This window comes from Arachis hypogaea, chromosome 17, assembly GCF_003086295.3.
Source record: "Arachis hypogaea cultivar Tifrunner chromosome 17, arahy.Tifrunner.gnm2.J5K5, whole genome shotgun sequence".
NCBI classification, from domain to species: domain Eukaryota; kingdom Viridiplantae; phylum Streptophyta; class Magnoliopsida; order Fabales; family Fabaceae; genus Arachis; species Arachis hypogaea.
Window position 1 is genome coordinate 101,825,673 of NC_092052.1, and position 11,497 is coordinate 101,837,169.

General features: G+C 38.2%; 2 protein-coding genes and 1 non-coding gene across 5 annotated transcripts; 2 read left to right on the forward strand and 1 right to left on the reverse strand.

Annotated features, from left to right (window-relative positions):
• Positions 1-883: 883 nt before the first annotated feature.
• Positions 884-5,128, forward strand: LOC112765425 (monosaccharide-sensing protein 2). 3 transcript variants are annotated; one of them, XM_025811325.3, is made up of 6 exons: positions 884-1,240; positions 1,488-1,607; positions 1,718-2,278; positions 2,832-3,754; positions 4,200-4,387; positions 4,495-5,128. In XM_025811325.3, exons 2-6 carry the CDS (start codon positions 1,529-1,531, stop codon positions 4,937-4,939), a joined length of 2,196 nt encoding a protein of 731 aa, XP_025667110.1. In that variant the 5' UTR covers positions 884-1,240; positions 1,488-1,528; the 3' UTR covers positions 4,940-5,128. The 3 variants fall into 3 exon arrangements, with proteins under 3 accessions (XP_025667110.1, XP_025667111.1, XP_072079131.1); XM_025811326.2 differs by having other exon boundaries at positions 960-1,240; positions 1,485-1,607; XM_072223030.1 differs by having other exon boundaries at positions 991-1,382.
• Positions 5,129-6,122: 994 nt separating this feature from the next.
• LOC112765848 (protein MULTIPLE CHLOROPLAST DIVISION SITE 1) lies at positions 6,123-9,031 on the reverse strand. The gene is made up of 5 exons (XM_025811709.3): positions 8,505-9,031; positions 8,190-8,405; positions 7,932-8,104; positions 7,146-7,533; positions 6,123-6,508 (listed from the first exon to the last, which is right to left on the reverse strand). The coding sequence occupies exons 1-5, from the start codon at positions 8,547-8,549 to the stop codon at positions 6,332-6,334; spliced, it is 999 nt and encodes a 332-aa protein (XP_025667494.1). The 5' UTR covers positions 8,550-9,031; the 3' UTR covers positions 6,123-6,331.
• Positions 8,805-8,876, forward strand: TRNAW-CCA (transfer RNA tryptophan (anticodon CCA)). The gene has a single exon. It is a non-coding gene; the product is annotated as a tRNA-Trp (tRNA).
• Positions 9,032-11,497: the final 2,466 nt, after the last annotated feature.

The window sequence follows — 11,497 nt, forward strand, 5'->3', positions numbered from 1 at the left end:
GAATAAGTTACATCTGAGATATTTGAAGATTTTAGCATTTTGAAATGTCGACCAGATCCCGTCTTCTATCCCCGGTTCTTCCTACTTGATTGGAAAGAACATGCCAAGAACTAATTGCAACAAAATAAAAATAATAAAGAAAAAAAGAGCTGAGTTTGTCCGTTGGAATATGCCATACCAATGATGAATGGTGGAGAGGGGTTTTGTTTTTTTATTTAAGAGAGAGAGTGTGTGCTTGGAATTGCTTGGTTAAATGGTGATTTTGGAGTGTGGAAACTGGAAAGGTAGTTTTAGAAAGGTATCTGAAATGAGAATCAGTGGCGCTAGTAAAACTCTCGTGCCATTGCCAATTTTGCCATATGTACATACAATTACTTTGCGAAATGAAATATGAATTTCAGGAATCACAATTAATTCATGTGAGGTAGAAAGTGGAAACAAAACAAAAAAAGAAAATAAAAAGATGTAGCATAACATGATTATGATAATTGCTGTTTTCCTTTCTAACTGTAAAATAATGATGCAAGAGAAAGTTGAGGTGATGATGGATCTCATGTTTATGTTTGTTTTTTGGTATTTCATTTTCAATTCTAGTTTTTCTAGTGATATGATCTGGCTCTTGCTGGAACTCTCTTTGTCCCCATGCACACAGATTCCATCAACCCACCCATCCCCATTTCACTCCCTTTTTTTTAACTCTTTATTTTAATATTCTTAATTCTACCATCGTTCACTTTTTTTTTTGGTACGGTATCAATTCTGGTAGATCAAATATTATTTTACTATGAATGTGAGTTTTATTCGAGAGTTTGTTATTTATTAATTATTAGATAAAATTTAAATTTAAAACTTATTTAAACGGATTATTGCAGCCAAAATTGGCATATCATCCTTCATTTTACAATAATTATATGTTGCTATAAAAATATAAAATAAAATAAAAGGAAAATATAGAAAGCAACAATAGAGTGAGTACAAGATGTGGTGACTACCCTTGACGTGATTCCGTTTCTCTCTCTTTTCTCTTTTCTCTCTCTCTCTCTCTCTCACAGTCACATAGGTGAGAGAACTGTGAACTCAACACCATACAAAGCTAGAGTCTTTAACACTGTCTCTTCCGATTCAAACAAACAAAACCTCTTTTTTCTTCCTTTTTTTTCCCTTTCCATCTTTCTATCTATCTCTCTCTATCTGTTGGTGTAGTGGGACACTGCGTTTGATTAGAGATCTGTTTATTCAGGTAATTTAATTGGTTAGTGTCAAGTTGAAGGAGATGATTGGTTTTATGTTACTTTCACCAAAATTGGATTCAATTCAATTGAATTATTGATAGCTAGATAGATACTCAATCAACCTCACCCCTCTCGTAGTCTCAACTACCTGTACCTCTATTCATTGCTCTTCTCTAAGTTTTTTTTGCCCAATTTTTGTTTATTGTTTTTCCTTTTTTCTATCCCATGATTTTTGTTCCTTCCTTACTTAAGCAGGTTCTTCCCTTTGAAGTTCGCAATTTGAATTCCAGAGAAAGATGAAAGGTGCAGTACTGGTGGCTATTGCCGCTTCCATAGGCAATTTTCTTCAAGGATGGGATAATGCTACTATTGCTGGTAACACACTCAGATTCACTTCATTAGCATGCCCCTTTTGCCTGATCTGACATAATCAATCTTCAATTTCGGCTGATACTGTGTTATTGTTCCCTTTTATTATGTTTTAGGTGCCGTTGTTTACATTAAGAAAGACCTTGCTTTGCAAACAACTGTGGAAGGGCTTGTGGTGGCCATGTCCCTCATCGGAGCGACCGTGATCACGACGTGCTCCGGTCCCATCTCGGATTGGCTTGGGCGCAGGCCCATGTTGATAATCTCATCATTGCTCTATTTTTTGGGTAGTTTGGTGATGCTATGGTCCCCTAATGTGTATGTGTTGTGCCTGGCAAGGTTACTTGATGGGTTTGGGATTGGTCTTGCTGTTACTCTTGTTCCTGTTTATATATCTGAGACTGCCCCATCTGAGATTAGGGGATCCTTGAATACACTTCCCCAATTCAGTGGTTCTGGGGGCATGTTTCTGTCCTATTGTCTGGTTTTCTGGTTCTCATTCAGTGCCTCTCCTAACTGGAGAGTAATGCTTGGGATTCTTTCCATTCCTTCTCTTATTTATTTCCTGTTGACAATCCTTTTCTTGCCGGAGTCTCCCCGGTGGCTCGTCAGCAAAGGGAAGATGCTTGAGGCTAAAAAGGTTCTCCAAAGATTGCGCGGCAGGGAAGATGTGGCCGGTAACCCTGTCTTAAACCCATTTGAATTATGATTCTGCAGAGATCTTGATGGATTTGAATTGTGATAGCCTTGCAACAATTGTAGCAATGATTGTATTTCAAAAAATCAAAGGAAAATACAGCTGATGAGGCAACAATTGATGCCTCGATACGCCTAGCAATAACAATTTTAAACCATCTTGTTGAGTTTATGTAGGAATTGGACAAATGTTAACTGTTATAGGAGATAATAGATGAAATTTACTATGGACTTAATCCATTGAAATCTCAAGCTGTATGTTGAAATGATTAGGGGGCAGTTGTATCATATATATGCTTGCTTACTTGACTATGACATGCAAAGTGTGATTATTGTTATCCTGAAACACTCTGGGTTAGTAATACATGGATGCTCCAGTTTTTTCATTACAATACAACCTTCTTAATTGTCATAAATTTTGCTCTCATCGTATCTTGTAACTGCTTTATTGCGTGTAATTCATTTCATTGCATATTCTCTTACCTTTTTCATCTGTTACGATCAATCATTTTGTGAATTTGTTACTTTATACAGGTGAGATGGCATTGCTGGTTGAAGGTCTTGGGGTTGGAGGTGATACAACTATAGAAGAGTATATAATAGGCCCTGCAGATGAGGATGGAGAAGGTCAAATACAAACAGCAGAGAAAGACAAAGTTCGATTATACGGATCCCAAGCTGGCCTCTCGTGGTTAGCAAAACCTGTTACTGGACAGAGTTCTCTGGGTCTCGTGTCACGCCATGGAAGCATTGTCAACCAAAGCATGCCTCTCATGGACCCTGTTGTGACCCTATTTGGCAGCGTTCATGAGAAGCTCCCTGAACAAGGAAGCATGCGCAGCACCCTATTTCCACATTTTGGAAGCATGTTCAGCACAGCTGATCCTCATGCCAAAAATGAACAGTGGGACGAGGAGAGCCTACAAAGAGAAGGCGAGGAGTACGCATCAGAAGCGGGTGGAGACTCCGATGACAATCTGCAAAGTCCCTTGATCTCGCGTCAAACAACAAGCATCGAAAAGGAAATGCCACCTCCTCCTTCCCATGGCAGTATACTGAGCAGCATGAGACGTCACAGTAGTCTCATGCAAGGTGAACCAGTTGGTAGCACTGGTATTGGCGGTGGCTGGCAACTAGCATGGAAATGGAATGAGAAAGGTGAGGATGGGAAAAAGGAAGGAGGGTTTAAAAGGATTTACTTGCACCAGGAGACCGGTCCAGTCCCAACTAAAGGATCTGTTGTGTCGATTCCTGGCGAAGGTGACTTTGTCCAGGCTGCTGCATTGGTAAGCCAGCCTGCTCTTTACTCCAAGGAGCTTATTGGTGGGCAGCCAGTTGGCCCTGCAATGGTTCACCCATCTGAGACCGCGTCAAAGGGGCCAATTTGGAAAGCTCTTCTCGAACCAGGCGTTAAGCATGCATTGGTTGTTGGAATTGGAATACAACTACTTCAGCAGGTAATATGTGGTTCCTTTTATAGTTATCTTCTGCCTTTGCACGGTTAATAAGATAATGCTTTCTTGACATGGTATTTCATTCTAGGCTCTAGCACTTGAATGTACAATCGCTTGTGGACTGCTTGGTTTTGGCTTTAATAATTTACAAAAAGAAAACATCAAACATAATTTTTCGAAAGATGTTGACATTCAAGATTTCAGGATGTGCTGTGATAAAATAGTAGTAGAAACTTTAAGATCAGCATTCTTACCTAATCAGACAGTTTGAGGAGTGATTTAGAAATATGCTTTCTTGTATTCATTAGTAAGAGAAATATATATTGTTGTTGTTTGACCTTATTCTTCCTGTCTGGATTTCTAGTTTGCTATTCCAGCTTTCAGCATTAACTTGGTGGTCTATGTCTGTTATCAATAACTAACACCAACTTCTATATTGGATGTGCAGTTTTCTGGTATAAATGGTGTTCTATATTACACTCCTCAAATCCTTTCAGAGGCCGGCGTTGAAGTTCTCCTTGCCGATTTGGGCATCGGCTCAGAGTCTGCATCTTTCCTTATCAGTGCTTTAACAACCTTGTTGATGCTTCCGTGTATAGCCATAGCGATGAGGCTCATGGATGTTTCTGGCAGAAGGTATGTTTTCTCTAAATTAATGTCAATGTCTTTGAAAAAGCTACATGTTTAGTATCTTGTTTTGTTCAACTTGATTTGTTCTCATTACACAACCCCTAATATTGCAGGCAGCTGCTGCTCACTACAATTCCAGTGCTGATAGTGTCACTCATCATTTTGGTCATTGGGAGCGTCGTAAATTTTGGCAGTGTTGTCCATGCAGCAATCTCAACTGTATGCGTTGTTGTTTACTTCTGTTGCTTTGTGATGGCTTATGGACCGGTTCCAAACATCCTTTGCTCAGAGATCTTTCCGACAAGGGTGCGTGGGCTCTGCATTGCCATATGCGCTTTGGTGTTCTGGATCGGAGATATCATAGTGACATACACGCTCCCCGTGATGCTCAGTACTATAGGACTCAGTGGAATCTTTGGCATTTATGCGGTTGTGTGTTTGATCTCGTGGATATTTGTGTTTTTGAAGGTCCCTGAAACAAAGGGCATGCCCCTTGAAGTCATCACGGAATTCTTTGCTGTTGGTTCTAAGCAGGCTGTTGCTGCCAAGAATGAGTGACGGGATTCGTTGTATACATCTGCTATGTTTGTGGCAAAAGCCAAAATCTCTCATGTTTATAGATTTTGCTTGTCATTAAGTTTTTAATTGGAGGAGAATATGTTCTGGTTATCAAGCATATGGATGTATTTTTTCTTCTCTCGTATACTAAAATTTTGCATTTTATAGTGATAAAGCTTTTGATTTCAAGTCTGTGTGTTTATAATAAATTTATTCGAGAGGTGCACTGTGTCCAAGTGCATAATGCTGATCCCGAGTATTAAAAAGTAGGAGACTCATTAGTTTCCTTTTGTTTTTTTGGTCATTAAGACTCATTAGTTAAATTGCTATGTCTTGCTCTGTTGGCATCTTTTCCAATATTATTCCTCCATGGGTTTTGATCGGACTGTCCTAAAGGAACTTTATAAAAGAATCTGCCAATAAAATCTTTTTTGTTTTACAAAAATAAAACTTGGTAGTCTTGAATGTATTGAACTAAATACATTAAAATCTTTAATTTTCCCGAGTATTAACGAAATCTGTTATATATAAATAATAAAGTACCTTTGATCTTTTAGATAAAAATAATTTAAAGTGAAAAAATGAATAACATGATAGAGTAAAACACCATTAAATTTATAATTTTTATAATATGAATTCTATTATCTTAATTTAAGAATGATTAGACTACATTGAATTTTACAGCTCAATAGTCTTCTTCTACCCAGCTCATGTCTCAAATTAGGCCCTCTAATGACGAACTCAATTTCCAATTCCTACCTTTTTTTTTTTCGTTTTAAATCAAAGTAGCTTTATTTTATTTTATTTTTATTATGCTTAAATGTTCTTTGATTGAACATCACCCATTTTACAACATATGCGGTCTGCTTCCACTAACGCTAATTCCGTGTCAACAATGGAGTAAGTGCATTTATTCCCAACTTTCCAGGAATTCTCATGCTTAATCGAGTTAATTCGTTATTCTTAAATATGTTACAAACAGCGACAATTTTAATGCAAAGCCAAGTTACTAGGCACGAGAATTCGCATTAAAAACACTCAATGTTACACATGTTCTCATTCTTTCTAGTTTTTCCTCTCGGGTGTGTACGCATCAAGATATACGACGACAACACTGTAAAAATGGTCTTTCCCCCTTAGTCTCTCACAATTATCTGACGTAAAAGGTGAAACAGCAACAGCATAGCTCGACAATGTGCAGCAATTAAATTAATATTTACAGTGCTCATCTTTACAAATTCACAGTCACAAAGTACCTCGATGAATATTTGAATAGTGCAAAAATTTTGGCCACTTCCCATATATGTTGTCATGGAGATTCATAGCCCGCCAGAGAGAAAATTTAACTCGGAAAACAATGTAAGCAGAAGCTGTGTCCATCATTTAAAGACTCTAATCTTCTTGGAAAGATGATTTACCTTCCAAACTATTTAAGCCAATATCTGATTTGGAGGGCTTGGACTCAGGCACTTGATTGTTTACAGAGCTCTTCTCTGCATGGGAGTTGAATGGCCTCTCAAATTCTCTAGCAGTGGCGGGATCTATTACTACTTTCTTTAGTTTTTGCTCCTGCAAAATTCATGAACATAGATTTTATGTAGTGCACATGAGTTCGAAAATATAGAGTCAACCAAAAGCCAACTTCAGCATCATATTCAAAACACCAAAAATTAACATGTTCATTCATGCTGCTAAATAAACTAAACTTGGTTTGACTATTTGGCTCACGTATTCTTGTACCATGGTGTATTTGTACCCAGAACTAATTCTGATTAGATCAAACTAAATATCTAAAGATTCGAGAGTATCTATTTTTGCTCAGCTTCATATTTGGGTATATGACAGGATAAGAACATTGAAGAGTTGGCTACGCTAGCTGAAGATTTATGAGATTATATTAATATATTCAAGAGTAAATGGACAAAAGTACACATGAAAGGGTTTGGAGTGGACAAAAATACATACCAAAGTTCATAAATATCAAAGTATATTTGAAAGATTGATTTTGATGGACAAAATTACACCCCAGACATTCCAAACCCACTAATGGCATGATACTTTTGTCCATCGAAAACAATATTTCGAGAATACTTTGATACGTACTTTTGTCCACGCCAAACTCTATCATGGGTACTTTTGTTCATTTACTCTATATTCAATAAGGTGATTAAAGTTCCAAAATGCTACCAAGTACCACAAGGCTTACATTTTGTAGAGCTTCAAGCTTTCTTTGCAGCGCTTCATGCTCAGCCTGAATACGGAAAGGAACTCCATGCTTTTGATACACATTGTTTTGGGCTAGGTCCTCGTCAAGATCAGTGGCTGTGGTTGCAAAGGGATGATTTGCAGGAATCCACCTGATTGTATCAGGATCAGCATCTGGAGGAACAGTGTCTCCTTCCCTAAGGAACATGGTTGGTCGCTTCCACTGGTATGCGCGTGATCTCCTTCTCTGGTGGATGGCTTGTTGCTCTTCGGTGAGTGTAACAGGTGCTAAACGATAAACCTTGCCACACATTTCAACAGTCGAGTTGCTTTTACCAACCTTGACCATTGGATTATTGAACGGGTCTTCATACTTAAGAGGCCTAGAACTGAAAATACGCATGTAAAAAATGTCAATAATATAGGCAAAAGAAATTATCGGCATAATCAGACAAACCGTGTGCTATATAATGTTAGATGTTATTCATGTTGCTTTACCTAATAGCTTAAGCTTTTGTAAGAGTTGATTATAAACATTATAATAAAGAATAGACTATGGCTGCAAGAATAAGGAATTGAAATCTTGCCATTACGACACATTATCAAATCCCTAGGGTTGATCAATTTTGAGCATTCACCTAAAAAGCTTATGATTCTTGACACGAGGACAATATATTCAGTCTCACTACAACCTATTAACTAATCTAATTTCATAATCCAGAGTAAGAAGCTAGATAATTAATCAATTTTTAAAAATTGAAAAAAGTGATAAGGATAGACATCATACATGCCTCTTCTATCGGATCTGAGTTGGCCACGCCTGACAAGATCAGCTACGGAGCCAGGGCGGTGGTTTCTTTGGGAGAATACTCTCTCTGCAAATGCTCTCACTCCCAAAAACAAAACAAGAGCCACAACGCACATCCAAATCGGATACTTCATTCCACCGTCTCCATTAACCTGGTGGTCCAAATTTGCATTTTTTTTTCAATCTTTCAAAATATTAATAATAAATTGAAGTTATGAGCGGGGAAGGAAAGCTTACCAGAAAGGAAAGAGGAGGAGGCGGAGGATTGAGGATGGAAGTAAAGAGGTGATTGTGGAATTTTGCAACGGAATTAACGGAGTCTTGTCTGAGCTGGTTGCTGCGAGTGGTGATTAGGGAGCACCATTTGGAGATTCCGTTCCTAATTATACGAACACCACTGCCACCGCCACTGCCATGACTGTTGTTGCTGCTCCTACAGATGACGATGGAGGGCTACATACAATGTGTGAACAATTGATTACAACTCAATAAAACGAAATAACAGGGAAATGAAGTGAAGTGAAGTGAAGTAGGGTTTAGAAGAGAACTTACGGGAACAGAAAGAGTCCGAAACTGCAGTGTCCAAATTGAAGCCATGATATGAGATGTGATGTGCTCTAACCTCTCTGAACTCAGTGAATAAATCAATGGCGGCCAATTTCTGCTTCAATATCAAAGTTCCATTCCATTACATTACTCCCTCTTCGTGAAGCTCCAGCCACTAGGTAAAGTAAACTCGTAAAGCAACCGCCTCGCTGATTTTGATTATTATTGTTACTTTCTTTCTTCCTCTTAAAAAAAGATTAATGTCTAAAGCTGTCAAAAAATTCGCCTAAGCAAGGAAGCAGGAAAGGATCCGTGGCGCAATGGTAGCGCGTCTGACTCCAGATCACAAGGTTGCGTGTTCGATTCACGTTGGGTTCATCTTTTGCACAAATACTCAAATCTCTATCATACAACTTGATCTAAATTTAATTCTAAGCGGCCCCTTAAACACAACATAATGGTATGGGCATTTTTTTGGTTAGAATCGACTAGAATCGACAAGATTTAGTTTGAACCGGTCGTCGGGTTTAACTAAAACCGGTAAACTGGCAGATTTGATTTAACCCCGATCAATTCGAAATATTTATTTTTTTTTTCACGTGAAAAAAAAAAACTAATTTGAGCTGACAACTTGGACCTGCATTGATCTAAATTTAATTCTAAGCGACCCTTAAACATAACATAATGGTACGGGCATTTTTTTTGTTAGAATCGACAAGACTTAGTTTGAATCGGTTGGAAAATATTTTTTTCCTTCACGTGAAACGACGTCGTTTCGATTAAAAAAAAATAATTTGAGCCGAAAGAAACCCTAGCAGCTCGAAGCTTCCATCCCCTTTTCTTGTTATCCAAACCCATTCTCTTTCGGCCATGAGAGAGACCACCTGAGAGCTGAGAGTCTAAGACTGAGTGTGTGAGAGAGTGAGAGAGGCCTGTTCAGCCAACGCCACCTCACCCTGCTCGCAGTCTCGCAACCGCACCACCCACCACAGCGAGCGCCACCTCCATCGAAGTCGAACATTTGAAGTTTCAAACGTTGTCGGCTCCTATGTGTCCGTCGCCACCTGCTACTGCTACTGCTCGTCACCTCCGTTGTGTATTCAGTTGTCGTCGTCGCATTAATTTCTTCTCCGGTCTCCCTCTTTTCTGCCGGCGGTGCATCAGCGAGGTATGTATTTTTATTTTTTTAAGTTATTAAATTTTCAAATTTTTAATAATTTAGTACTTTAGTTAGAATTAATTGGTTAATGATGTTGATAATCTATGTTGATTTCTATTTGATTTCTGTTAGATTGTTGATTGTTCAATTTTTTGTAATATATTGTTGTTATATATGTTGATTATGTATGTTAATTTCTGTTGGAAAAAACTTTAATTCGTATTTGGAAATTGAGTTGGGGATGGAGGGGGGATGAGTTTTGATCCCTTTTTTGGTGTCCGCGATGGAGCCATGATTTATGTTTGATTTCTTTTTAGTTTGTTTTAACACCCCGTTACCCTAAACCTTACCTCTAACCGTAAAGCAAAGGATAAGAAAGTGCCACGACAGTTCTAAAGCTTATAATATATAATATATGTCCAAGAATTTATATAACTAGAAGCCCGATGAAGGAATAAAGCTGAAACATAAAACAGAATTACGAAACACAAAACGTTCACACACGATAACTAAACGCATAGGCACACGGACAGAACAAGACATAATATATATAAAACCTTGTAGATAGCTCCAGGATACACAAGGTAATAATTAAATTAACAAGATATATATATATATATATATATATATACACACACCAAAAAGATAACTAGTCACAGCCTGCGGAGTTTAGGACAGCTAGTCAAACTGAAATACAAAAGAGTTTTAGAAGTTTAAAACAGCTTATACAACTTATCTCTCAAATCAAGCCTCTAAGGCGATAAAGTCTAAAATAAAAAGGTGAGAGAGAGTACTACAACAAATAATCAAGATACAAAGAGATAGCAAAAGATCCTCCGCTCTGTCACCATTCCGCAACTTACCGAAGTGGGTTACGACCTGCATATGAAAAACAACAACAGAATATGGTATGAGAACTGGAAGTTCTCAGTATGGTAACAGTGCCCAATAATGTAAGATATAAGATTTTGGGACGCTAGAGGCAATCCTAAAACTTCACATCGATACAGAATATTCAAGCTTAAAACAAAATAAATAACTTAAACAGTAAATAGGGTATTCTAACTTAAGAAATTTCTAACTAACATAGCACCGCTGTCCCACAGCCTTTGCCAGCCTAACCTCCATGCGATCCCATCGTCACTGCCTACCGAACCTCCTCAATTCCAGCAGAAACACAAGTAATGCAGACAAGTAAAGCACAGTAAAGTACATCTACAAAAAGTAGAACAATTAGCAAGTAAATATGTGGTTCATTTAGGCATAACAGAAATTAAGCAAAGCAAATAAACAGGTAGAAGATACATATGATGAATGCCTTTCCTATTGACTCATGATATCACTTGTTGGTCTATAAATATCAACCCGACACATCCTCCCGGATGTAGCCTTTCAGCCACGCCAGGGATATAGTCCCTGCACACTCATGCAACAGAGAAATCTGCCATGCCAGGGATATAGGCCTTGCACACTCATGTAGCAGAGAAGGTTATGCGAGCAGGATACCACCCCAGCCCTCACATCTCAACGTAAGCGAGATTAACCACCGTCCTTATGCTGATGCCACGACCTCGAATAGCGGGATTAACCAACCGTTCTTGCCAGGCATATAGCGTCTCAATAATATCAGTATACATCAATAGGTTTAAGTGATCATTCTTAGTACTCAATAATTTTCTCATTCATCTCCGAGTCCCCGACTCGTCATAACCATCATTTCATCCTTGATTTCACAAGTTTATCATCAACTTTTAAGTTCTCATAATCATCATCAATATAGTACTCCAACGGCTCACTCACAACTTTAGAAACCTAAGTCTCCATCTTCTAAACTCATATA